The sequence below is a fragment of the Sebastes fasciatus genome, chromosome 19 (genome assembly GCF_043250625.1).
Source record: "Sebastes fasciatus isolate fSebFas1 chromosome 19, fSebFas1.pri, whole genome shotgun sequence".
NCBI lineage: Eukaryota > Metazoa > Chordata > Actinopteri > Perciformes > Sebastidae > Sebastes > Sebastes fasciatus.
The window spans coordinates 21,181,681-21,209,068 of NC_133813.1; the positions used below are offsets into that span (position 1 = coordinate 21,181,681).

The window sequence follows — 27,388 nt, forward strand, 5'->3', positions numbered from 1 at the left end:
CTACTTAAACAGTTTTTTGTAAATGTCAGAATTGTATTTGTCCCCATCATTATTTGTTGTTATGAGCCTCATTCCACTTTTCAAGAAATTATTCATTTTGAAAGACCACACTGAAATGTTTGATGAAGCTCATTTTGGCTTTTGAAACAAACCTCTCAGACTTGAATCTGTCTCGCCTGCAGACTGCTGGATTTGAGGAGCTTAATTGTCTCCATCAATCCAAATATTGTCATACAAGGGTCAAGTTTATTGTGATCTTCTTAAGAAGAGGTTTCTAATTTTGCGCAATTCTCCCATTTGCCTGCTGTGTTGGAGTTAAACCCACTTGATCTAAATTTTCATAGACTTGTCCAATACTGCTTGTCCCTAAATTAATGGACCCCTGCCATCCAATCAGAACTGAGAATTCACTGTGGCATAACCCTAACCTTAAAAAAATCTTCACCCCAATTTAAAGGGTTTTGTTTACATTGTGGGGCCTGCTTTTTGTTACCAGATGTCCCCATAGACAAAGACAATAGTCCGACGAAAAATACCGACGCTTTGTCACAGCTGTCGGCGTTTGATATCACCGTACGAGGCATCCTTTGGCGTCGATATGAGATGCACAGGGCTTTCCATTAACTACAATGTAAACCCATCTGCGGCAACAGTAAACGCTCAGGGAAAGTGTTGTAGTTTAAAGAGCGAAAGACACACACAGGGCGGGCGGAAGGGGAGGTAGATGGGTCCAACTAACACGAGGCTTTCATTCAGGAGACCGCTGTTCGTGTCCCCTGGGTTACGTTTCACTTTCACTTTGCAATCAGATGATCATTTGTGTCTCCTACAACATTAAGTCACATTTGCACTATAAAAACATAGTAATTTTGATGTTTTTTCTTAAACCTAGTGGTTTTGTTTAATTCAAAATGTTAAGGATGTGTTTTCTCCGAGCAAAAAGTGACGCCGAAGGGTCCGACAAAGCGTCAGTGTGAAACGAGTTGGGATGAGAACGTGTTGTCTGGCCAGATTCATGTCCTCACAACATTCTTAATGCAAGACAACACACACACACACACTATTCTACAGACATTACCTCTGTGCTCAAGTTCCAATAAAAACCTTTATTTTATATAGATCCTGCTACAAATGTCAGTTGTTTCTTGCATGCATAGTTTTACACACTTAAGACAAGTAAAATTACAAATTAAGATTTCTCTTTTAGAAGAATATCTCAACTTTAGAGCATGCATAAACCCATGTCCCAGTTATGAACAGTCGACCAATAACTTAGCTGCCAGGAACCAGGAGGGACATTTCAAGCAGCCATTTCGAAAATATAATCCAATGGATCATATTTCTAAAAGAAATATACACCTACTACACTGAATAAGACTCAAATAATGTTTTTTGTAAACTTTCTTTGGCTTTTTTCATCAAGCGGCAAATGCTGCTTCTTTAAAAATATAGATAATGAAGGTAAAAGAGGGTAAAGAAATTGGAATTAGAGCTTACGCTATAGGGGCAGTTTATGGAAGAGGTTGATTGTTCAATTCATCTCGAGGTATTAAAGGTAAATTTGCGCCAAAGTGAAAATCACTTCAGGACTGTCCCGTTGACTCACAAAACCCCAATAAACAAATACATTTATCAAAGCTCTCTGATACAAATTAAAGCATTAACAGAATCTCTCTTTCATGTATAGTTTTAACGCTCCGTTGATCACCTACAAATATGAGTTAAGGTGTAGATGATCCGTCAATATTCAAAATTAATACATGTTATTAAAAGTATCTATCGCAGTTAAGATTAGCAAGTCACTGTAACTAGAGAGAAGTTCCTTCAGGGATCTTTGCAGTTGAAGGAGTCTTATTATGCACACTGAAAATGACATATATATCACAGTAAGATAGGCATAATGTTATCAAAGTCTGAAGAACTGCATCAGTGCTACATTACACATCATTACAAAACAAATATTGGCTTGCCTTAACCAGGGTTGTCTTACAGGACATAATAAACCTACAGTATATGATGGAGAGAAACAACAGTATGCACAAAACACAAACGCACAGCTTTGACGGGATCACATGAAATATTTCCATATTGCCATATTACCTTTGTGCTTTAGAGAGGAATGTGCTGTATTGGTTTGGGTGTTTGCTGGCATACTGCTGTCTTTTTAATTGCTACATTTATCAACATAGTGTTTGAGCGCACTAACTCAAACATCCCTTTTACCCACTGAGTCAACAGCCACATCAGCATTAGAAATATTAGTACTAAAGGAAAATATGCTTTTTTTCAAAATATACTTTGTAAAAGTAATAAATGCAGCTGTTGGTTTTGTTTTCTGTTAAGAAACAGCAGCAGCATATAATGAATCAACAGTGTTGCTCATGGCTGTAGTCGTCAGCCTTTGTGCTTCAGCGTGGCAGTTTCAGGGCGGGGTTGATATGTTTTTTGTTTTCTTGGTCATCGACAGTTCAGAAGTTCAAGATCCATCGGTACTCTGTGCCGGTCTCTCTCCTCTTCCTCCCACATAAACAGTGACTCCATGTCGCGTTTTAACATGTCGACTCTCGTGTCAGGAACTCATCGAGACATCATCCGCACAAACTCTGGGGATTAAAGAAAAGGAGAAATTGTTTTACAAAGCTTTAGTTAAAAAAAAAAAAAAATCTTCAATCAAATATATGATGCTGCATAACTGCTCCTTATATATAGGATATACATCATGCTAGAGGTATTGGTGGGTAGGTGGAGATGTAGGGTGGACTATCACCTAACCCCACTGTTCTTGCGGAGCAGTAGCAATAGATCAGAAATGTAGTAGCCGATTGTTAAATACAAGTTTCCAAAGGGATGTTTATGATAAGCAGAGATTTTGTGCTACTAGATGAGCATGACTTAAATCAAGTATTTATATTCAGTTCATTAAAGAGAGCTTAATTAACTCAGTAGAATCTAAACTGGGTTTTCAGGTCAGCTCAACCATCTCTCTCAACAACAAGAAAAAAGATTATTTATACAAAATTATAATCATAGACTGTATATAAGAAGTTTGTCGTTTTGGCTGTTCGTCATCTTGTTTTTTTTGCAACCATAAGTGACACGAGAGGGTGGAGCTAAGTACAACCAAATGCTTAATAAGACTATTTTTTGGCGACAAAAAAAGTTCTAATTAAATTTCAGTAACTGAAATCACATTGTGAAAGGGTTAAAGTTCAAAGATGAAAACTCCCAAACCGGACAACGCCGTGGTAGCGACCTGTCAATCACGTTTACAATGTTTACTGAGGTAATAAATCAAGTGAGTAGTAGGGTCATTTTCTCACAGTTTTCTATACAATCAGACTTCTTTTTGCAACCAGAGGAGTCGCCCCCTGCTGGCTGTTAGAAAGAATGCATTGGCTTCACTTCTCAGACCCAGAGGTAGGCCACTGATAATAATCAGCTAGAGTAGCATAAACAGCATATTTTACATCATATTTTGTTTGCATGTTCAAAAATATGTTAGCTCGATAACAGTTATTGAAAGCTGCACTAATCAATATTTGTATAAACTGTATACAATGGACAAAATGATCTGCTCATCGTGACAAAACTACACTCGACTCTGCTGTTCCCCTTCAGCTCTACCGAGCATTTTGGTGTCTTTTAGCTCATTGTTTTGGTTTTACAGCTTGCAACTTTAAAGTGTTTTGGTTCGCTCTCACTGCTCTCATAGCATCGTTTTGTTTTCAGTGAAAAAGCTCTAAAAACCCAGCTATACGCTGCCTATAGCACAAAACAACAGTCAGACACAGTTAGCAACTAGCTGGTGTACACAGTGGAGCATTTGGCAGATATTTCCCTCAGGAGTTGGTTGGAGAGCAAAAACAGAGCTGAAATGAAAGTGAATATTGCACTAATAGTAGCTTAGAGCACATTTGTCAGGTGGACACTAACACTATCAAGGTCAAGGGCACAAACCTGCATAATAGAACACTACGAATGACACACATCTTGTCTCAAAAGTCACATTAATCAAGATCATGTTCACCCTGATCTACATGTATTCTCGCACCAAAAGAAAACTTTCGTTTTCAATCTTGCTCAATCAAATGTTGCTTGGACATTATTGCTGACGGACTGCATGTAGAACGCAGTGGAAATGTGAAATACTATTGCTGTAAGTGTAGTTGTGCTACTGAGAACAGCAGCCCTTTCTGATGTTTTCATCCCTGACAGCCTGTATGCATCTTTTTCTCTGTGGGTAATCTATGAGGTGCCATAATCCCTTGGTATGGAGATAATCTGACGGACAGGCAGACCTATTGCTTTCATCCCCTCACCTTGTAATATAAGCACACATGTTGGGATTTTACTTTGAAATGTGTGTGTGTGTGTGTGTGTGTGTGTGTGTGTGTGTGTGTGTGTGTGTGTGTGTGTGTGTGTGTGTGTGTGTGTGTGTGTGTTTAAGAGAGAGACAGAATGGTGGAGATAGAAAGACGCCAACAGACAAAGGTATGGTGTAAGCGTGTTTGATTTCCAGGCTCTATAAAGCATGGTGTCACACACTGCGTAGGATTCTTCACCTTCAAAGTCTACATGCCCATCTCCGTTGAGGTCGATGTCTCGCAGGATGTCCTCCAGGTCTCTGTGTCCGACCTGAAAAAGTCAGGTTGTGGGGAAGGTGTCAGTGTCCGTTAGCACAAACTCAGCCAAGATACCCAAGTAGACAAGATTCAGACAGACACCATGATTGATGGAGAGCTACAGAGAGGAGGACAGACTCTCCCAGCAGCTCTGTACCTGTTGTCCTAAAAGTTTTTTCATTGCTTCTCTAAGTTCTGCTGTGCTGATCTGACCATCGCCATTAGTGTCAAACTGAAAGAGAGAAAGAGAGACAAATGAATAAAACACAGTTAATAAGAATATTACCAAAACTCTCTTCTCACTTTTCTTACACATACAGAACCAACCACTGTCATTATCACTAAATTACCAAAACACTGGTTGAACATCGTTAAAGAGGACCTATTATGCATCTGTGCTTTTTCCCTTTCCATTATTGAGTTATATCGTTTTTTGTGCATGTAAAAGGTCTGCAAAGTTACAAAGGGAGTTACTCTACCCCACAGAAACACTGCTCCTGAACTGCCTGAAACGCCTTGCTTGAAGTCCTGCCTTTTCTTCCGTAACGAGGTGATGTCACCATGTAACAAATTTGCATAATACCTGCCTATAGCAGCTAGTTTGGCACACCCTCAAACAAAGCTAGTTTGAGTGGAGCTGGAGCGGAGTCCGAAGAGTTTGGTTCAGTTGACCAATCACAACAGAGTGGGCCAACTGACCAATCAGAGCAGACTGGGCTTTTTGGGAGTGGGAGGAGTTCAGACAGAGGGTAAAAAGAGGTGCTGCAGCACAGCCGGTATGAGAAAATGTAAGCTTTTTTGAACATGAAAGCATGTAAACATGTTCCAGTAGAAACCCCAAAGAAAAGTATGAACCTAAAAATAAGCATAATAGATCCTCTTTAAGATTATTACCAATTTTATCTGACATAAAGTCTTTTGGTAACCCTTTGCGATAAACTCTACCATTCATCCATCCATCCATCCATGTCTTTCCTCACCTCCTTGAACGCATCCCTCAGCTCTTTCACCCCGATCATGTCGGCCGTTTCAGCCAGAAGTTTGGGCCCCATGAGCTCAACAAAGTCCTCAAAGTCAACATGTCCTCCCACTGTTGGACAAGTTGAAAAGAGGCAGCTGGGTTAACCTTCAGGGTGTTCTCAGAGACAAAACATGACAAGACTTACTGCATTACTTGTACTCTATCTGATGAATAGTGATGCTGAAGCCTGGGCATTGTTTTTAAAGTGGCTGTAAAAGTAGTTTGTCAGAAGAATGGGGGAATTAATTCATAGCACACATATACACACAGTTTTACTTACAGTTCATGTTGATCTGCTGGCTCAGTTCTATCAGCTCCATCTCTGTTGGCATGTAGCCCATAGTCCTCATGCAGTTCCCCAAGTCCTTACAGCCGATAAACCCATCTTTGTCTTTGTCGAACTCCCTGAATGCCTCACGCAACTCTGAGAGCGAGGGAGACGGGGTGTCAATGTCAGAGAGATGTGGAAATTATTTGAGATTATTGTGACAATTACAGCTTTTTTTTCCTAAATGTGACATACCATCCATTTCTTCGGGCCTCAACTCTCGGTCCTGTGAAGGATCACAGCGCAAAGTTAGGATCCAAACACTGCGGGTATTTTTAAAATCATGCCGCATTTCTCAAACAAAAAATTAGTAACTGCAGGTATGTGCCGCAGAGTGCCAAGAGTCTGCATGTTTCCTTCCAGCCCAAGAGGAAGAGCTCATCAGTGAGATCATCTCAAGAAAACATGCAGACTATTGGCACAAAAAATAACACATTAGGTGTTAGGGTAGCAATAAAACAGCAGAAACAGTATAAAATATTAGATGGAGATGCAGAGACAGTTAGACAATAGAGACAGTTCCTTTATTTGCCGGTGCACTGAAATAGAATGACTCAATCTCAACCCCTGCACCCATTATGAACAGCCATGTGAGAGCTTCATCAGAGGAGTCAGTAAAACAGCGGTCATCTACACTGAGGGTTTCAAAATCACTGTTTTCTTTAAAAACAAGACCTTGACGTGTGTTGTCACAGCTGGAAATAGACGGAGAGAGATAATATAAGGAGCATTTTGCCATCACCATAACCCGGCTTTAATAATTCTTCATGCTGCTAATGTCAACCAATGTTTATTAGTAATGCAATCTCATGCATAAATATACACACAGACACACACACCCTTGCATTCAGCATTCTTCCTATCAAGAGGAAAGATTTCATATTCTAAAAACACCATCATCTCATTTCCACCGCGGTTATTGACATGCTGTAAGTGCTGCCGTTACAGTGAGAGGTGATTACTACACACATTCATCATTTGTGTTATTGTGCATGTATTGTGTCGTGTGCTAATCTCTTGGCATGCATGCACTTGATATTGTCTGGACTTACGTACAGCCTGCCGATTCTCAGCGAAGCCCTTGCGTAGAAAGATGCACGCAGGCCCCAGCACGTTGTGCATGTTGGCTCCGTTCTGGGCCAGGGCCACTAGCGGCTCAAGATAGGCCCCCCCAGATCCCCCCTCCTCACAGGACTGCACTGCTTTGTAGTTCTTCTTTTGGTCCTGGAGCAGCATCGGGGGCGGGGGGGCCAGACATGGGAGCAAGGGGCAAAGACAGGGGTAGAGACTGTGACTCAGACTGTGGAAGCATGGAGTCAACAAGGAGCCAACGAGGAGGTGGAGGATGAAGGGGGTGACAGACATATGTGTGGCAGTCATAGAGAGGCGTGGAGTCACGTCAGTCGTAGAGAGATGAGGAGTCAGGTCAGTCGTAGAGAGGCGTGGAGTCAGGTCAGTCGTAGAGAGATGAGGAGTCAGGTCAGTCATAGAGAGATGTGGAGTCAGGTCAGTCATAGAGAGGTGAGGAGTCAGGTCAGTCGTAGAGAGGTGAGGAGTCAGGTCAGTCGTAGAGAGGTGAGGAGTCAGGTCAGTCGTAGAGAGGTGAGGAGTCAGGTCAGTCATTGAGAGGTGTGAGGTCAGTCGTAGAGAGATGAGGAGTCAGGTCAGTCACAGAGAGGAGTCAGGTCAGTCATAGAGAGGTGAAGAGTCAGGTCAGTCATAGAGAGGTGAGGAGTCAGGTCATTCATAAAGAGGAGTCAGGTCAGTCATAGAGAGGTGAGGAGTCAGGTCAGTCGTAGAGAGGTGAGGAGTCAGGTCAGTCGTAGAGAGGTGAGGAGTCAGGTCAGTCATTGAGAGGTGTGAGGTCAGTCGTAGAGAGATGAGGAGTCAGGTCAGTCACAGAGAGGAGTCAGGTCAGTCATAGAGAGGTGAAGAGTCAGGTCAGTCATAGAGAGGTGAGGAGTCAGGTCATTCATAAAGAGGAGTCAGGTCAGTCATAGAGAGGTGAGGAGTCAGGTCAGTCATAGAGAGGAGTCAGGTCAGTCAGAGAGAGGTGAAGAGTCAGGTCAGTCATAGAGAGGAGTCAGGTCAGTCGTAGAGAGGTGAGGAGTCAGGTCATTCATAAAGAGGAGTCAGGTCAGTCATAGAGAGGTGAGGAGTCAGGTCAGTCATAGAAAGACGTGGAGTCAGGTCAGTCATAGAGAGGCGTGGAGTCAGGTCAGTCATAGAGAAGTGTGGAGTCAGGTGAGTCATGATGGAGGAGTCAGGTCAGTCGTAGAAAGATGAGGAGTCGGGACAGTCGTAGAGAGGAGTCAGGTCAGTCGTAGAGAGATGAGGAATCGGGTCAGTCATAGAGAGGAGTCAGGTCAGTCATAGAGAGGTGTGAGGTCAATCATAGAGAGGAGTCAGGTCAGTCATAGAGAGGCGTGAGGTCAATCATAGAGAGGTGTGGAGTCAGGTCAGTCAAAGAGAGGAGTGGAGTCAGGTGAGTCATGATGGAGGAAAGCTCCTCAGTCAGAGAGAAAAGGTTGTAATTTGTCATGACAAGCAGCTGATGCCATCCATGAATCTGTCCTGCAGGTCACAATCCTGCACAACAGCACACTACCAAGCCTCTGTATCATGTATCACAGATGATGACAATGGTGGAGTTTACACTGACAGCCTCACATAACTGCTCTTTAATCTTCAGCTGCAAATATTCTTGCCTTAAAGGATAATTAAGATTTATTACAAAATGTGGACTGAGTTTTATACTTTCGACCATACTTTCTAACAGTTATGACAACATTTAGTCACTCGTTGCTGAGATCTGGGAAGTAACCAGCATCACTAGAAAACAAAGTCAAAATTATTAACCTTTTAACAATCAACGGCGGGCCCGGCTGCTATTCTGTCTTTCATATTTAAAGGTTTAAAAAAAAAAAAAAAGGTAAAAAATCGCAATATATCTTATTGCAATACTTAGCATATCGCAAATTGTTTAAAATCGCAATGAGATCGTATCGTGGGGTCTCTGGTGATTCCCACCCCTAACAGATTAGCCAAAGTTATTTGGAAGAGAACATGAAAGAGTAAAATTATAACTCAAACTGTATGTTGTAAACATTAATCACAGTTTACAGACCAACTTCCTGACTCAAATTTAACGTAACTACCATAGTTGTACGCATAAAGTTTTTCTGTGCAATGAGCGATTATTATTACAAAGTTACAGGTGCACCCACTTGCAGTTTTATCTACAAATGAAGTGGTTTAGATTATCTTACTGCTCTTGACTTTACAGTATTATCATAACTGATAGCAATGATGGTCAGAACTACATAAATAAGACCCAAGTTATAATACATGTGAATAATCCTCTAATACCCAATTTGTCAGAGGTAAGAAACAACAGAGTCCACATAAGTACACATTTAACTGACAGCATTATGATTCTAACTAATGACATGAGGTATGAGGGAATTAACCCATTTGTGCTCAAAGACTATATTTAATATGATGAGAAAAAATGCCACAACATTTGTTCCCATTGGTCTAAAGTCTCGAAATTTGGTATGGGCAAACCTTGGGCAAGTATCTAACAGTACAACTTTGAAATATTTAGATCACATGAAAAATCAAACTTTTATTAATAGTCAATGTCAGGATTTCTAGAAAATTAGGAAAAATCCTAACATTGTGTTTATTAAATGTTTTCCACATGAAATATCTTTTTATACCGTATATGTGTTACATATCTTTGATATTCAACTTGTTATGAGTTCATAGATACCAAATACTTGATTGTGCTCCTTGTGGTTTCTGAGATGATGACATTTTCTTATCATACTATATCTAGTCTTTAGGCACTACTGTTTCTATTGCAAAAACAGCAGTCCCATGTGTCCAAATACTAGATATGCCAGTGGTATGATAAGAAAAACTCAAGCGATTTTGAAAATTTCATCTCATTTGTGCTTAAGCAAGCCAAGAGATCACTTCAACCAAAGGAAATTAAAAATTTCAGGTATACGGGCACAAATGGGTTAAAGGATTGATGACACAGTGTATTAATAATCAACACGACTCATGCTGGGATAGTTATTTCTGTTTTTTTTTTTTTTGTGTGTGCACATTACAGAATAATTGTGTTGTCCAGAAGACGAGGCGAAAGTTCAGCCAGCCATTTCATTATAATCACCCATTAGCCAACCAACCAGGGGGCAAACGTTGTCCTCACAGCAGTCCTCCCAATTACAGAGAGAGCACTACAGGTTAATTAAAAACGGGCAATCGCTGCTCGCCAGTGGACAAAACAAGCTTCCTCTAAATAAAGCCAAATAAGGTCCAACCATTGCTCTGACTAATATCTGAATCAGAGAGAGCAGCTGCCTGATCTTAGGGCTTAAGGCAGAACACAGGAGACTATTAGAAAAATACTCTGTGACTATCTACTGCAGCAGCAACATCTCATCAAGCTTATAAAACAGGATGTCAGTCAAGTCTTCAATTACCGCCGTGTAACATCCAACTCAGTGGAAGAAAATCCAGCTAAAAGCGAGTGGAGTGGACTCACTGTCACAGCGCATTACCAAGAGACCGTTTCTGCTGCTGCTTTAAATCTCACAGCTAGTACCCGTCTACAAATGCTTTTGCAGTAAACATAAGACATCTACACGCAAACTTAATGAGTCATTAATATGCATGCATGCAAATATATATTATATTCTCTACAAATGACCTTCACGCTCCATCTGTTACCATGCCATCCTAATGCCACTTCATGTATTCCTACAGTCCCCTCCACAGGAATGGATGCCCACTGGGTAATCTGACCTAGTGATGCATGGAGCAGGGCTGTCTGTGGGTATATCGTGCCAGAAAAGTACTATGAAGCCACGTGCTTGCAGTTATATAACCAAAAAAAAAGAAAACGCTGAAGTCAAGCAAGAACTTCTCGAGCACTCCAACCCATTTTGGCACAGATGGCATCAACAGTTGCTTGTCATATTGTGCTTCTTCCTCAAGGATGTGCAGCTGCTGATGTGAAGGAGAATCTATTTGCGGGAGCGTCTGCCTGCTGCACTGAGAGTCTATTCAAGCTGATACGATGAGGACAGCTGATGTAAGAGATGTATTGTACGAAACGAAGGTTTTTGAGCCTTTTCACGAAAACGGCTCTGAATTCGTCGTTCCTCAATTGCGCACTTGTGTTGTCGTCTAAAAAAGCCTCGATGAGAAGCTGGTACAGTTGAAAGAGCACACCTGTTTGCAACATTTCCACTGACTGGACACATCCCCGCAGGTGCAGGTTCAACAGGGTAGAAATCTTCCGCTGGCTGGTAAGGTGACTGACTCTAATGTTTGGTGACACGATTCCAAATTCACCGACATCACCTCGGCCAACAGGTCGAGCACAAGCAGCACCAGCCAGCTCCTCTGACCCGTGTCTAAAAGGCTGAAATGGGTTTCCAGGGAATGCAACCATGCACTAATGAGCACAGAGAGAACTTGTATAGAAAAAGAAGACATACGATAAGACGCAAATGTCATATTTGCACTGCTCTAAACTCATAAAGTACATGCAGAACTATAAATTCCTAACATTGACTGAAACTACAGCATGAGACACAAGCTTTATCATGAAAAACTTCCAAGTGCATGGATTCCGGCAACACAAAACACAGGGAAACAGTTGAAGACAGTTAGTAGTCAGACAGTACACGGGGTTCAGTCAGCACAGGTCCAGTCAAAGTAGCCTTTGGTCAGGTGAGGGACACACCATGAGACAAACATGCACCAACACTCAGGGGATTACAGGCAGACCACAGCAGAGCGGACCTTACCTTCTTGGTGAAAATTTTAAGCGACTTTACAGAGTTGCCCATTGCAAAGAAAAATCCTCCTTGCTTTATGTTTTCTCCCTAACTGTGTTAGTGTGGCTGTACGTGAGTGTATGCATGTGTGTTTGCGTATGTTTCAGTGGGTCATTGGCTAATATAAGAGGACATTTGGGGAAAGGCAGGGAGAGGAGCGGAGGTATCATAGGAGGTAGAGGTAGAAGAGGTTAGAGGACGGGGAGGACCTAGAGGCAAAGGACGCCGGGAGGGACGAGGGGAGGGACACTGAAACAAAGGAGGAAAATATGCAAACAAGGACAAAGGACAGATCAGAACAACACAGAGATACGCGAGGCGGGAGAGGAAGCATGCATGTGATCAGAGCGAGATGCAAGCGCCAGGAGTAGGAAAAGCAAGATTGCTTATTCATTCCATCCTCTCCCCTACAGTGTCTTTCCTCCCTCCCCTCGACCCTCTCTCTCTCTCTCTCTCTCTTTCTCTCTCTCTCTCTCTCTCTGTCTGTCTCGCTGCCTCTCTCTCTCTCTCTATGTCCGTCCGTATCTCTCTCACCCTTTTTTTACCATCGCTCTCTCCCCTGCTCTCGCTCACTCCACACAGTTTTAAACCATCTATGCGAATGTGACAGAAGACGCTCGTTCGGACAAGCATATTACCTTCCCCTGAGCGAGACGCTGGAGACACTAATCCAAACATGCACACACACACACACACACACACACACACACACACACACGCACACACTCGATTAAACACACACTGATGTGGGGCTATGGAGCTAAAAATATAACGCACGCTCTCTGTTCACCCCCTACTCTCCCACATTTCTCCCCCACTCTTCCCCCTGCATCCATCCCCCTCTTTCTCTCTCTCACACACACACACATATATAGAAGCATCACAATGTCACGTTAAGCTTGAAGGGCACGGATTCAGATCAAAGCCAAAATGTGCAAGAAATAACACATGGATTGTGAACCACCAAGGATGCAAACACACACACACACACACACAGTCAGGCAAATAAATGCTCTCTCATCCACACACACATTTATTGTAAAGTACTATGAATGGGAAAGTGAGTGTCGCTAGGGATCAAACACCTCTAAAACCAGCAGTGAAAGGTAACAATATAAGGGGATTTTATATTAATACTGTTGCACTTTTCACTCCACTTCATTTATTTTACAGCTTTGCAGATTTAGACTGTACATAAATGTGATCAGCTTATAAAATATGATAAATTGTTATATCTTAAATGTACCAAATGGTATATAAAATGGTTAGAATTATCAGCATCTCGACCAGCTACAACCATATAATGGTACAACGACATCATACATGAAGTAAATAATGATACTCTTAATGAGTACTTTTATCTTAAGTACATTTTGCTGATAATACTTGTGAATTCAGCACTTTTGGAGTAGAGCTGCAATGATTAATTGATTGGATAACAACTATTAAATTAATCGAAACTATTTTTATAATCGATTGATCAGTTTGAGTAATTTCTTTAGAAAAAAAAAACGTTTTCTGAAAAACATAACCGACAGATTAAAGCTGCAGTGGGTAGAAATGGAGCAAATATGATTAAAAAAAGATAATTTTTTTATAAAACGGTCACTATATCCTGACAGTACTGCATGAGACAGGTAATCTGGAAAAAAATCATTTGCCTCTGTGTCCTCCAGTGTCCTCCGGTGTTGCAAGATTTCACAGACCGGTGGAAAACAAACAATCAGAACTGCACTGGAGCCTGGCGTCTCTGAGCAGCTGTCAATCACTCGCAAACTTTGATCAAACGGTCAAACTAGGCAGCGCTGATCAAATATGAATCACTATTCTGTTACTGTTATGCCTATATTTCACCTCAAATGTGCCTCTGTGTCCTCCGGTGCTCCCAATGTCATCTGCAAGATTTCTCAGACTGGAGGAAAACAACCAGTCAGAGCCGAGCTGTCCGTGTGTGCCGTCCAGCTGCCCTGTCTATGAGCCGGCTATCAGTCACTCACAAACTCTGACCAAAACTAGGCAATGCTGATAAAATCTGAGTCAATATTCTGTTACTGTAATGCCTATTTCTCGCCTCAAATGTTTTCAGAAACATCTTGTAGTGTACTTTTTAGCTGTAAAATGAGAACGTTTGTGACTCGGCTGGTATGTTGAAATCAGTTGAAGAAATACCAAGCACCGCCCACCAGCCGGAGCACAGCCAATAGGAATGCTCAATAGCAACGCTTTCTCTGAAATGATTGTCCAAAGTCTTCCATCACGGCATCACAGATTTTTTAAAGCCTGAAAACAGAGTCATGAGGAGGTGCATACGTGTCGTTTTCTCTCAGAACACTTGAATTACAATATGCTGAAAGGTTATTGTGGAATTTTTGCCCAATGATGCCAAAAACATACTGCCTACTGCCACATTAATCGACAATGACAATAATCATTATAGTTGCAGCCCTATAATGGAGTATTTTTACATTAAAGATCCCCATTCAGACTAAACATTCTCTGCTTTGAATAATAATTTCCACTCTCAGTGTGTGTGCACTGGAGGCTTCATGTTTCTACATCACACTTGCGTAAGTTGAACTGCGATTGTCTTCCAAACAAGCTGTGAAAATCCTGCTTGTACTCGTCCTCAGCAGAGAGAAACTTTCTCCCTTCAGGAGATGAATTTGAAAACAGCCTTCTAGTGTCAAACTCTGCACAGTGAAGGTCAAACATCCGATAAGCAAATCTCATGTTGGAGCCGAGGGGGACTTTAAAGGATCAGAGTGTCCAAAACCACAACACAGCAGCATTCAATCCTGAGGTATAACTTTACTAATAAGCATCCTTATTTCCCTCTCCTGTTCCACCTCGTCTATTCTCTGCTATTTTTAATAAACACATTCACGCCGAAGCCGCTTCAGATCTCGCTCCCATTCAATATCCCTGCGCTGCTCTGCGGATGATTCAGCCAGCCTCTCACCGGAGGCTCATTGTGAACTTCAGAACACATCAGACGTCAGACACAGGAGCCGTCAGCTCTCATAATGTCAGACCGTAGTGTGCACGGGCATGAGATCCATTTCTCCCCTTTTCTCTCTCTTTCTCTCTCTCTCTCTCTGGCTGTATCCTTCTCAATCACTCACACTTTACATAACTACTTACACACTACATTTCACTAACATCTCAGGAGACAATTCATCTGAGGATCATTTGGGGACCGTTTTCCAGGAATCATACACAAAATTATTTTTTGCTAAATATTCACTGTACACACAATGCAAAGAAATCTACCTACACATACCAGACAGGAACCAAGAGGACATACTAATAATTGCTTTTGCTTTTTAATGATTTTGAGGTCAAATATAGTCCGGTTTCATCCACTGCCATCAAGTGTGTTAAATGAGCTGAGAGATGTACTGTAGGAGGGGGAAGGAATACCAAGCTCTCATGCGTTCATCATCAACCTGACATCATTGTTCTTTTGCTATTATAAGACCAACTTTTGCATCTTTCTTTTTCTTTTGCAAAGTGGAATGACTGTGTAACCATGTCACAGTCTCTCCTCTAAGGCTGCTACTTCACAGTGTGTCCTCATGCAAAGACGAAGAGATAAACAGAGTGACCGTGAGATGTTTTTTGTGCGTGTTTTTCTGTCGTCATCAGAGGACGTCTAGGCGGTGAAAAAGCACACAATGCACACTTGCGTCATCTTCTTGTGCTTGGTTCTGAGACATCACCGTTTTATCCCACGGTTGATTAATTCATTCAGTTCAGAATAGCTAAAATCCTCAGCTTTCATGCAGATTATTCTGCTATTTCAGACGGCGCTAAATGTAAAATGAGCCTGGTTAAACGTCTAGTGCGTCAGCAGCGGGGAGAAAATATTGACATGTCTCATTTCAGTCAATTAAACCTCTGTTGTTTCTCCTCTGACTCATTTCTCATCCCTGATTTCCCCTCTTTCAGCCTGCATGAATATTTAGCATGGTCGCGCACGCGCTTGTGTTTAAAAATTGCAGCACGTGCAGTTGTGTGCGCTGGCTTTTATGCATTTCACTGCCCTAATCCTCATCTCAAAGAAGGGATTTAACCAAAGAGTGAATTTTTCTACCTCCTTCAGTGCCGGCACAGATACAAAAATATCCATGTGTGTCTAAAAATAGCCTGTTCTACTCTAGACTATACTGGAGGCATATGCTGCTGCTGCGGTGAATACAATGAGCTCTCTCCAGCTCCTTATTCTTCTTCTCATTTTGTCGTAATGCATCTCTATTTTCACTCCTCTATACGGTCGCCAAGGTCAGCGTGACCCCGGCAGAGGAACGAAGGAGAAGAGGGAGAGAGGTTTTGTATAAGAGCGAAGAAAAAGAGGAAAGGGAACAGCAGACAGGAAACGTCAACGCCGGGCGAGGAAGTGAAGGGCTGATCTGTGTTTTGAGACCTTTTCCTCACATTGTCTCCAGAGCTGTCAGGTGGGAGCGAGGAAGTGAGAGTTGATGAGTGTTTGTCTTATGTAACATTCATCAGGTCTGCCAGCACTTTCTATTTTATTCCTCCTCCTCCTCCTCCTGATTTATCCAATTGCCTCGCTTCCTTCTCTTTCTTCCCCTTCTCCTGTCTCACTGATGTGACACACAGTGGACTAATAATCCCTCTCACTCTTTGAATTCAGACCTATTAGTGGAAACGGTACGTGCTCCCTCTGCTGGCTCATACCCATATTCTTTCATCTAAATTTAATTTGAATAGAAAAATCATCTCCTCCTCAATAATAAATCTCTCGGCAGTAGATAAAAGACCAACTCCGTGCCGCGCTTCCAGATTCCAAGCGACCGGGTTTTTTTAGAACAAGGTCACTGAAGGTCACAAAAGCCGAAGGATGTGGTGATTGTTTGAGTGTCTAAAAATAGAAACTGAATTTCTACTGGGACAAAAACACTGCTCATGCTCTGTCCTTGATCAAGGTGTAACCTGGATAGTTTAAACGCCTGAATGTGCAGAAATAATGAGCTGTTATGTGGTGCATGCCTGCTTTAAATATATGAATTTTCATGTTAAAAAATATGCTTTATCTAATGAATCATTACATCACAACCTATCTGTAACTACCAAGCTGCAAAACACATTCAAGCAGCTAACATTTGCCCTTACTCTAACCCCCACACAAGCCTTTTATTTTGTATTCATGATTCATCTTATGAATATTAAAGTGTGGAGTTTGGAGACGGCACATGACGGAAACCTGCTCTTTTATTCTCAAGTTTGCTCTGTCTGGTTAGTCAAAGAATTTGAATATTTTTTTACCAAGACAAACTAAAAAAAACACTCTGCCCTCCTCCTCCAGTCTCTCGTAATCAGGTCTCTTGATGGGCTATTTTTAGCTTCTTCCACTGGCAGCCAATGAGTTTTGTTGAGCTCGTATGCAGATCTTGATGTTACGTAAGAAAAAAATGAAATGAAAGAATGTTGTAATGTGTAATATCTCACTCTGCCACATCTATAGGAGGAGCGTTAAAGGTGTGTTATTACGACTGCGTGGTCACTAAAATGAAAAGGCTTGGTAAGATGCTATAACCTGTCTCTTCCATCATTTTCTTTCTTTTCATTCACACACACACACACACACATCTTTCAGAAACCAATTTAGACTATTGACAGCTGATCTGACTTAACTTCACTGTGACATCACAGGAAACAATCTTGGTTGATTCAGTTACAAAACATACATTCATCATCGCTGTGTGGCTCAACTTTTTGATGTGATGTTTTTAATTAATGTGAGTTGATGAGTAATCAAAAAAACACCCAGAGCTGCAGTTACCAACATAACAACACTATAAAAAATGCTCAATGTTCCCCCAAAAACTCCAGGTTGGAAATATAAGAGATCATTCTTGATGGAAATGACTAAACATCTTCCATTTCCCACACACGTCAGCAGCTCTAGAGACTTTATATATATATAAGTATATATATATAGTACGCCGCAGCATGGATTTCGCCTCACTGGAACTCCCTAAGACTGATTGAAGCTCTGGCCTGGATTGAGAGGAGTTATTTCTGGAACACATTAGCGTTCGGGGAGGTAATTGTCTCCTCTTGAGCTTTTTTTATCATCAACGCAGAGAGAAGGTTTTCAATGAAAACGAGAAAAAAGATGGGAGGGAATAGACAGCCTGCTGTACGGAGTCGAAGGAGAAGTGTTGATGTTTTAGTGAACAGGTGATGCAGGGAAGGAGAGATGCACCCTTTACTTGCTGATGACCCTCAATGTCCCTCAATGTGCATCAATATATAAATGGTTGTGTCCGTGTGTGTGTGTGTGTGTGTGTGTGTGTGTGTGTGTGTGTGTGTGTGTGTGTGTGTGTGTGTGTGTGTGTGTGTGTGTGTGTGTGACAAGCTCTCATCATTGAAAGGTTTTCCACACAGCGGGAAAGTTGATCCCCCTTCCGTTGCTCAGGTGACAAGCTCATGAAAGCGGCTGTATTCATATTGGGATGCATGACAGGCTGCAGCCCCCCCAGGCATGAAACTGATGGATACCAGATACATACAGGAGCCATGATTTGGACTGAATGCACGCATCCATTTTTAATCTGTTCAACTGGGGGGGTGACTGAAGGTCCGGTCACACATGACTTCAGCTTCACCTGCATGAACCTCCACCTGCTGTCAGACTTTCACTTAGTTCAAAATATGGTCACATGATGTCGACTGAGAGTATAAGACACCAAGGTTAAAACACCTGCTCCTCTGGATTATTTTTGTCCTTTTAGAATTTATCCTCTCATTAATGGTAAATTAGCTCTCTTGTTTTTTGTTGTTTTTCCACCCCCTATATATGCCTCCAATTTCACCCACAGCCAGCTGGAGGGGGAATTGCTCCCATATGTTCCACATGTTAAGGATAAACTCTCCATAAAACCTTGTCTTCTAACATAAGAACTGATGTGGCCATAACGGTCTGGGTATCATTCAGCAGTCAAATTCTCAATTTTGATGCATTTATAGATGAAAAGTCAAGTCAACAATCCCGGTCAATGATAGATAAGTATGGTTGATCAGCATGTTTGCCAACCTTCAGACATCATATTCATAGTAAAATGATGATTAATCAGCCTGAGTTCACTTAAAAAAACTGAAATCATTAACTTACTCTATTGTTTGGTGGTTTATGATGCTTTTCAATAATTTCTAGCCTATTTGGTATAATGTGTAATTTAGTTAATTGTTGTGACAACAACAATAACTGCATCAAAATTGAGAATTTGATGATACCCAGACCCATAACGCCCATTGAGGCAGTGTATGTGAAATAACTTGACTAAAAAAAACATTTAAAACTAAAGTTAAGACACAATTCTCTATGCTTTAAAGGAAGATTTTGTGCCAGTTTCCACTAAATGCTCTGAGTCTTGATTCATGATGATGCTGCTGCTATTTATATATGTATTACCCTTTCCATTGTGTTACATGACACCACAGTGAGCAATAGGACCACTGTTGTAAATTGCTCTTTTTGTTTGCATTTATTTCAACAAAACTTCTCTGCACAACTGTTTCAAAAAAGTTGAATCTCCTCTCCACCATGCCACCCTTACCTGCCCAAAGACTGACTTCACTATGGGATGCAGACTAGAGTCACGCTCAGACCCGGTTGCACCCTGCAGTCTCTTGGCTGCGCCTCGGCTGCTGGATGCGGGATGCTTGACAGGTGCGGTGCTGCTGGTGGTCGCAGGCGGGTCGGAGCTGAGGCTGGAGGATGATGACCCAGTGATGATGACTCTCTCCCGGGGCTCGAAGAAGAAAGCCGCGTCGTCTGTGGGCAGTTTTGGATGAGATGGAGTTGGAGAGCTCCTCCTGTCCTGCTGGTGGTGGTGGTGATGCTGATGCTGCGCTGCTGGAGGCAGCTCACCTCTAGAGGAGTCATGGTGATGATGATGGGAGTGTTTGGACCTGGTGCGCTCTTTCTGATGCCTACTCGCATGTCTCACATCCTCATCATCCAGGAGGAGGCTCGCCTGCCGGTGCTGATGAGAGTGGCTCTTCTGCAAAACCCGGTGATCACCTCGAGAGTCGGCGTGTCTCGGCTGGCAGAGAGGTCTCCGCGCACTCGTCTCGCAGTCCTCCGCCCAGCCCGCGTACTCCTCGCTGCCTCCAGCGCCGGTGGTGGGATGATGGGGATGATGGGGATGGTGCTGATGCTGAGCCGCCCGGTTGCTACGGTGATCCAGATGTGGACCGCTGCTCGAGTGCGTTGACCTGCGGTTGAGCCCTGAAGATCTCAGCAGAGAAGTAGTGGACTCGCTTTTGGGGATGGAGGAGCTCATCGTGTGCTTGACAGGCGGATAGTGGAGCTGCTGCTGCAGGCTGGAGGTCGAGTAAAGGAAAAAGAAGGCAGTCCTCCACCACGTGGAGGGTGTTGAGCATCAGCCAGTTGGAGTTGGACCCCCGCACTCTCTACTAATCCACATCCACGCGTAAAGAGTCCCTGGGGATGAAGTTGGAGCAGCAGCAGAAGCCACCTGATCGAGCGGTTTTGCAGTGACTGTGAAGTGAAGTGCAGCCTGATCTGGCAGCCAGGCGGTCAGTTGTGACGCTTCACAACTTTGGATGACAGTCACACACGCAGTCCACGCGCAAAGTTCATCAAGACCCCCACGTCACAAGACTATACAGATCATTATGCGCGTAATGAGCCGCTTGATTTAACATTCCCTTTTCTATTGTTTTAGCCCGACTGTGTGGGAGCCCCTGTGTTTGAGCCTCTTTTACTGAACATGTTTTTTTTTTTAAAAAAAGCACAAACACTCTTAAATATTTCACCAGCATCAATAGATGATGTTAAAACAAACAGATGGATTCACTCCAAACTCAAGTGGCTGCATGCCATGTGGACAACAGAGGTCTTTTTCAAGCATCTCAGACTCAGAGAGTAGCCTATAACCTTGTGTCCTACAGATTTGTAGTGTAACTTAACATTTTCTTAAACTAAATACAATTTAAAGACCAATGACAAATGTAAGGCAATAAAAGTAAATGAATGAAAAGGTGAAAATTAAAGAGCAAACAAGGATTAAAAGGACTACAAACACACTTCAGCAGTTATAGGAGGTCTTCTGAGCTATGAATAGTAACATAAACAATTAATACTGAGGCATCATTTATTCATTAGGGCAGCAGCATCGGGAGAAACAAACAAGTGGATGTGATATACAAAAGAGAACTATAGTCTATATTAGGCTAGAGTATAGACAATCTTCCTACTGTACATAGATAAACGATGTATAGATATACAGTATATATACATACATACATACATATATATAATTGTGATTAATTGCATGATTTCTATAGTTAATTGTGATTAATCACACATTTTTTTATCTGTTCAAAATGTACCTTAAAGGGAGATTTGTCAAGTATTTAATACTCTTATCAACATGGGAGTGGGCAAATATGCTGCTTTATGCAAATATATGTATATATTTATTATTGGAGATCAATTAATAACACAAAACAATGACAAATATTGTCCAGAAACCCTCACAGGTACTGCATTTAGCATAAAAAATATTCTCAAATCATAACATAGCAAACTGCAGCCCAACAGGCAACAACAGCTGTCAGTGTGTCAGTGTGCTGACACGCTGACTATGACTTGCCCCAAACTGCATGTGATTATCATAAAGTGTGCATGTCTGTAAAGGGGAGACTCGTGGGTACCCATAGAACCCATTTTCATTCACATATCTTGAGGTCAGAGATCAAGGGACCCCTTTGAAAATGGACATGCCATAAAAAGTAATATATATATATATATATATATATATATATATATACATACACAAATATGCATATAGTATATACAGTATATACACACATATATACATACATATATAAAGTACATACAAACACACATACATATATGTATAAATATATATATACATATATATATATATATATATATATACAGTACATACATACACATATATACATATACACACACATATATACTGTACATACATATACTGTATATGTACATATACAGTATACTGTTTATATATACACACATACATATACAGTATATACACGTATATGCATACACATATACATACATACAGTATATACATAAACATATGCAGTATATACACATATACATATATACAGTATATACATACTGTATACATATACATATGCAGTATATACTGTACACATATACATACATATACACATATAGATATAGACGTTTCTCAAAATAGTAATAGCAAACTTCAAAAGGAAAAAACAACACTGAAAATAAAAGCGTGACATCATCCCATCTGCACACCTTGGGTCATAATTCTCCCAGCAGCTGTCCGGGGACGCAGGGCAAAACTGTGTAATGATGTCAATACATGGAGCCAATTAGACACTCCAGCTCTCACGAACTGTGCTTCACAGTGCAAAGCTGAGACATGAACAGATTTCTGCCCTCCTCTCTCAGGGGAATTTTTGTTCTCTGACATCTGTGTCTCTGTCTCCTCTGCTCCAGGGAGAGGCGAAGTATCTTCACTCCAACGCTCCCGTCCTCCACCCCCCCTCTTCTTTATCGGCTTGCTTTACCTCCTCTGCTGCCTTTTTATCCTCTGCTGCTGCTGCTGCTGCTGCTGAGCCATCAGTCATTATCAGGTGTAACCCTATCAGTTACTCATCATACTATCCACATCCTCCTTTTTTATGATAATCAATAGAAATTCTGTTTTGATCTCAACTTTGGAATATTTCATTCTTATAAGATGTGTGAATCTATATATCTATATATCTATATATAAAAAAGCTTTTAAATCTCTAGCACTCTCTCTTTATTTGCCCCTCCTTCCCTCTCTCGCTCTCCCCTTCTGTAGACATTGGACTGCAGCAAGGGACATACAAGCCTCAGGGTGCAATGTGGCCCATTTAATGTCCGCAGAGACGGAGAGAGTTAAAATACAGGAATAAGCTAAATACAGTAAACACCTATTTACCAACAACATAATAACAGCAGAAACAAGAGAAATATTTAAAAAGAGAATACACTGGGAATTCGTGCTTAAAAATCTGACCAAAAACAAAGTTGCATGTTTTTTTTTATTGTTTTCTTTGGTATTTTGGGGGCATGTCATGTTCTATTTTTGCATTTAGACCCACAATCGACCCCGACATCGCCCGCTCCAACTCTCAGCAGGGTCAGATGGCCAAACCAACGTTCATGGCAAGTGCTGCAATGCTCACAGCTGATGCTCTACGTTCACAAACAGCACAATTATTGGGAATATTCTGTAATATTTTGGTACACGGTTGATATGCGAAGAACATTTTGACAAAAACAATCTCAACTCAAGAGGGTCCACCTCTATTTTGGAGTTTTAAAGACCGTATGACAAAATCAAATGCTTCAAGATAATTGAGTGAGTGAGTGGACCTTGAGCTGAGATTTATATATTATATTTAATAGAATATTTTTTCCATATATAGAATATTAAAATTAGGGCTGTCAAAGTTAAATATGATAATAACGCATTAGCACAACTTTTGATATCGATCCTCTGGAGGTTGTAGCGGGCTTCGTTTTAAAGCTAGAGAGATACTAGAAAACTTAACCGTGTCATACTAGCTTGTCACGAAGGAGGCTAAATAACACTCCAAACTTATGCTAAATTTTGGCGAGGAAAAACAAAGGGGTTTCAAAGGGGTTCCTTGACCTCTGACCTCAAGATATGTGAATGAAAATGGGTTGTATGGGTACCCAGGAGTCTCCCCTTTACAAACATGTCATAGTCAAGTCAGCACACTGACACACTGACAGCTGTTGTTGCCTGTTGGGTTTGAGGTTGCCATGTTATCATTTGAGCATATTTTTTTATGCTAAATGCAGTACCTGTGAGGGTTTCTGGACAATAACTGTCATTGTTTTGTGTCGTTAATTGATTTCCAATAATAAATATATACATACATTTGCATAAAACAAGCATATTTGTCCACTCCCATGTTGATAAGAGTATTAAATACTTGACAAATCTCCCTTTAAGGTACATTTTGAACAGATGAAAAATGTGCGATCAATTTGCGATAAAATATTTTAAGCCCTAATTAAAATCTAAATCTCATGGGACCCCAAACTACAAACGACAACGTCTTTGATAAAAAACAAGAGAAACCAATCATATACAATCAAAATTGTAAGAACTAATTTTGCAAACCTTTTGAAAACCAAATGAAAGACTGACATATTCTAGGGAGGAAAGATGCAAACAGATTGCCATTTTAAAAAGGGAGCATATAATACGTTCTTTGACAGATATATATTAAACAATTCTTATTAAAAAGTAATTATGTGTTGTTCATTGTTGTGGCATTCTCAACATTTTCATATTTTATATCAATAAAGCATCTTTCAAGTAAAAATGCAAACAAAGCTGACATATTATACACCCTGTACTGTACTTTTTGCAGTCACATGGGACAGTTTTATTTTCCCGCTGACTCTTACTGTGTCTCTGATCACACCTTGCATCCCTATTAACCTCGTCCCCTGGTGCAGTTTGGTAGTACTGAAAGATTAATCAGCAGGCTGAATAATTAACCACATGGCAGCTTGGGCACAGCAAGGTGAAGAAAGAGCTCCCTCATCTGAATCATCAAAAACATTTTGCCCTCTCATCTAATCAGCACTTTCTGTAGGATGTAATATAAACACTAGAACAAGGTTACAATCAAGGTCACATGGAGCCAGCACCAAACTAGAAACTGATACTTTGACAAAGTTCAGACTAAAGCCTTGCTGACATCAGCAGACTGATAATTACCTGAATGCTCCAGTGCTCCAACAGCAGCACAACTCATTTAATAATCAAATATTCATTCAGTTCCTCTTGATCTCAACTCTCTAAACTCTTGGACGTTTAAATTTATATGATCAAAAGTGTCTCGCAGGTTTACACTGTAGCTCCCAGACCATCATGTGATGGTGTGATTCAAAGTAATGGACCACCACATTTGATAATAGAAATATTTATAATCATGCAAAATCAGCTTAGTTTACATAAAACGTCTTACAAAATCTGTCAAATAGAGGACATTAGATATATACAGCAACATATAAATCATCTCTAAGGTCATCAAACAACCAATCACAGATGATGTTGTCATAAAACTGTAAAACAATATTCTGATATACACATAATTATCAAGGTGTCCTGCACGTGCATCCCCTGGAGCTATAAACTTATATTAACTATAAACTAAACAACAGTGGATCATAAGGGATGAGTATCTTGCATTTTATAAATGAGAAAGCCGTCTTTATATAGACTTTATAAAGGCAGAGGTCAGGATTCTTTTGGCACGACTAATACCGGTTGTTTATTCTAATGTGTCTCATGGATGTGTTACTCCTCTGGTGTTTCCTGTTAACATGCCCTCCCACGTCTCCCTTTTCCTCTTTTTGAAGAAGGAGACTTTTGTTGATTAATTTAAAAAGAAGTACCAATATAGTTTATAATAATTATTATTATTATTATTTTGTCAACTCTGTCTCTAGAGTAATTTTAGACTTGCCATTTTTCTGATTCTTTTAAAGGATATTTTAACAAACACAACTGACAAGTCAGCAAAAATAATGATGTCAGAAAAATAATTAAGCTGTCATTTTAAATACTTAATTACTTTAAAGTTGTTGTGTTCATGATTTGTATGCATTATTTTCTGATAAATTGACATGTTTGAAATCTAAATGGTTAGTTCCTCTCCTAAAAGAGTCTCAAAACTTAATAACTTAATATCAGGAGTACCTAAATTATAACAGTAGTGGGTTGAACACAAACGTTAATGAATGACTAACAATAGTATTAAAGGTGCCGTGTGTAGGATGTGGTTGCATCTAGCAGTGAGGTTGCAGATTGCAACCAACTGAAACTTCTCCTGAGTGCCAAGCATGTAGGAGAACTACGGTGGCCGACGCGAAAACATGAATGGCCCTATCTAGAGCCAGTGTTTGGTTTGTCTGTTCTGGGCTACTGCAAAAACATGGCGGCTAGCTCCGTATGTGGATATAAACAGCTCATTCTAAGGCAACTAAAAGACAACAAATCTTAGCTCCAGGTGATTATACACTAAAGAAAACACATATTAATATTATATTCAATTTTTAGATCCCCCTAAATGCTACACACTGTTCCTTTAAGAAGAGTATGTGTTGCTCTTTGTATCTGCATTCATACTGTATAAGATGCTGGAGTTGAAAGACATCACCCCCCTCCTCCCCCAACACCAGTCATATCTGGTTCCCTGATATGATGCTCACAGTTTTCCACTCAGGAGAATCAGAGCTGCAATGCGTAGCGTCACAAACTAGCTCAATGTGTGCTTTGACGAGAAAGGAAATCACTCAGAGTGCTCAGAGTGCCAGCAATTGTTTTAATTTCAAGTGAAAAAAACAAACTGTGGAAGTTTACTTTGATTCACCAGGATGATGAGGACTCCTCAAAACAGGGAGTCCCGGGTACATTCATTCTAAAGTTTCTGTTTAACCTGACAAACCCACAACTTAGAGTATCATTTTGGTACTCCTGTTATTATGTCCCCAAATTAAAGTTGAAGTAGGCAAGATTGGAGAAAATATGATTCAAAAAAGTTATTTTTATAAAACGGTCGCTATATTGTGACAGTAGTACATGAAACAGGTAAGAGCTGATCTGAGGTCTGCTGTCCATCTGCCGTCTGAGAGCCGTCTGTCAATCACTCGCAAACTCCGACCAAACGGTCAAACTAGGCAGCGCTGATCAAATATGAATCACTATTCTGTTACTGTAATTCCTATTTCTCTCCTCAAATGTTTTTGGAATCATCTTGTAGTGTACGGTTTAGCTGTAAAATGAGAAAGTTTGTGACACCGCCATCATTGTGAAATCTGGTGAAGGAACGCCAAGTTCCGATCACATGACCGGAGCACAGCCAATAGGAACGCTCTCTCAATGAAATTACCTGTAATTGATCAAAGTCTCCCGTCACGGGCTAGATTTTCTAAAGCCTGAAAACAGAGTCACGAGGAGGTGCAGAAATCTACATGTAGTTATTTCTCAGAACACTTGAATTACAATATGATGAAAGGTTATTATAGAATTTTTGGACTAACAAACTGTCATTTGCGTCCATTTTCTTTGAATGAGTGGGTATAAGGACATTATGACGTGTTCGTGTGCTTATTTCCGATCAGCCCCAGCTGTATGACGGAGGTGGTAATTCCTTTGAGCTTAAACTGCTTAATTTCCACCCACTCCAATAATGGTTTCATCACAGTAAATGGAGGGCTGCTAGTTTCAATCAGTGTTACTGTTACCAGACACAGCAGGAGTGTTTCACTTTGGATGTGGTGGATAAAAGGAATAAAATAAAGACTACAGGAACTTTTTAAATGGGTTTTTCTTCATGATGAATAAATACACTAAATGCAGCTCTAATTCAAAGCACAGTGTTATATTTGTGGGTGATTTCATGGACATTATTTTGATTATATTTGTGATAAGGCAAAGCACCGATGAAGTTGACCCAATATATT

At 40.8% G+C, this 27,388-nt stretch overlaps 1 protein-coding gene across 3 annotated transcripts; it reads right to left on the reverse strand.

Moving 5' to 3' along the window:
* Positions 1-1,086: 1,086 nt before the first annotated feature.
* On the reverse strand, positions 1,087-20,598 carry cabp1b (calcium binding protein 1b). 3 transcript variants are annotated; one of them, XM_074617906.1, is made up of 8 exons: positions 19,413-20,598; positions 7,028-7,195; positions 6,167-6,197; positions 5,924-6,067; positions 5,603-5,712; positions 4,780-4,854; positions 4,563-4,635; positions 1,087-2,603 (listed from the first exon to the last, which is right to left on the reverse strand). In XM_074617906.1, the coding sequence occupies exons 1-8, from the start codon at positions 20,139-20,141 to the stop codon at positions 2,578-2,580; spliced, it is 1,356 nt and encodes a 451-aa protein (XP_074474007.1). In that variant the 5' UTR covers positions 20,142-20,598; the 3' UTR covers positions 1,087-2,577. The 3 variants fall into 3 exon arrangements, with proteins under 3 accessions (XP_074474007.1, XP_074474009.1, XP_074474008.1); XM_074617908.1 differs by lacking the exon at positions 19,413-20,598 and adding an exon at positions 11,800-11,941; XM_074617907.1 differs by lacking the exon at positions 7,028-7,195 and having other exon boundaries at positions 19,413-20,585.
* Between the last annotated feature and the right edge of the window lie 6,790 nt (positions 20,599-27,388).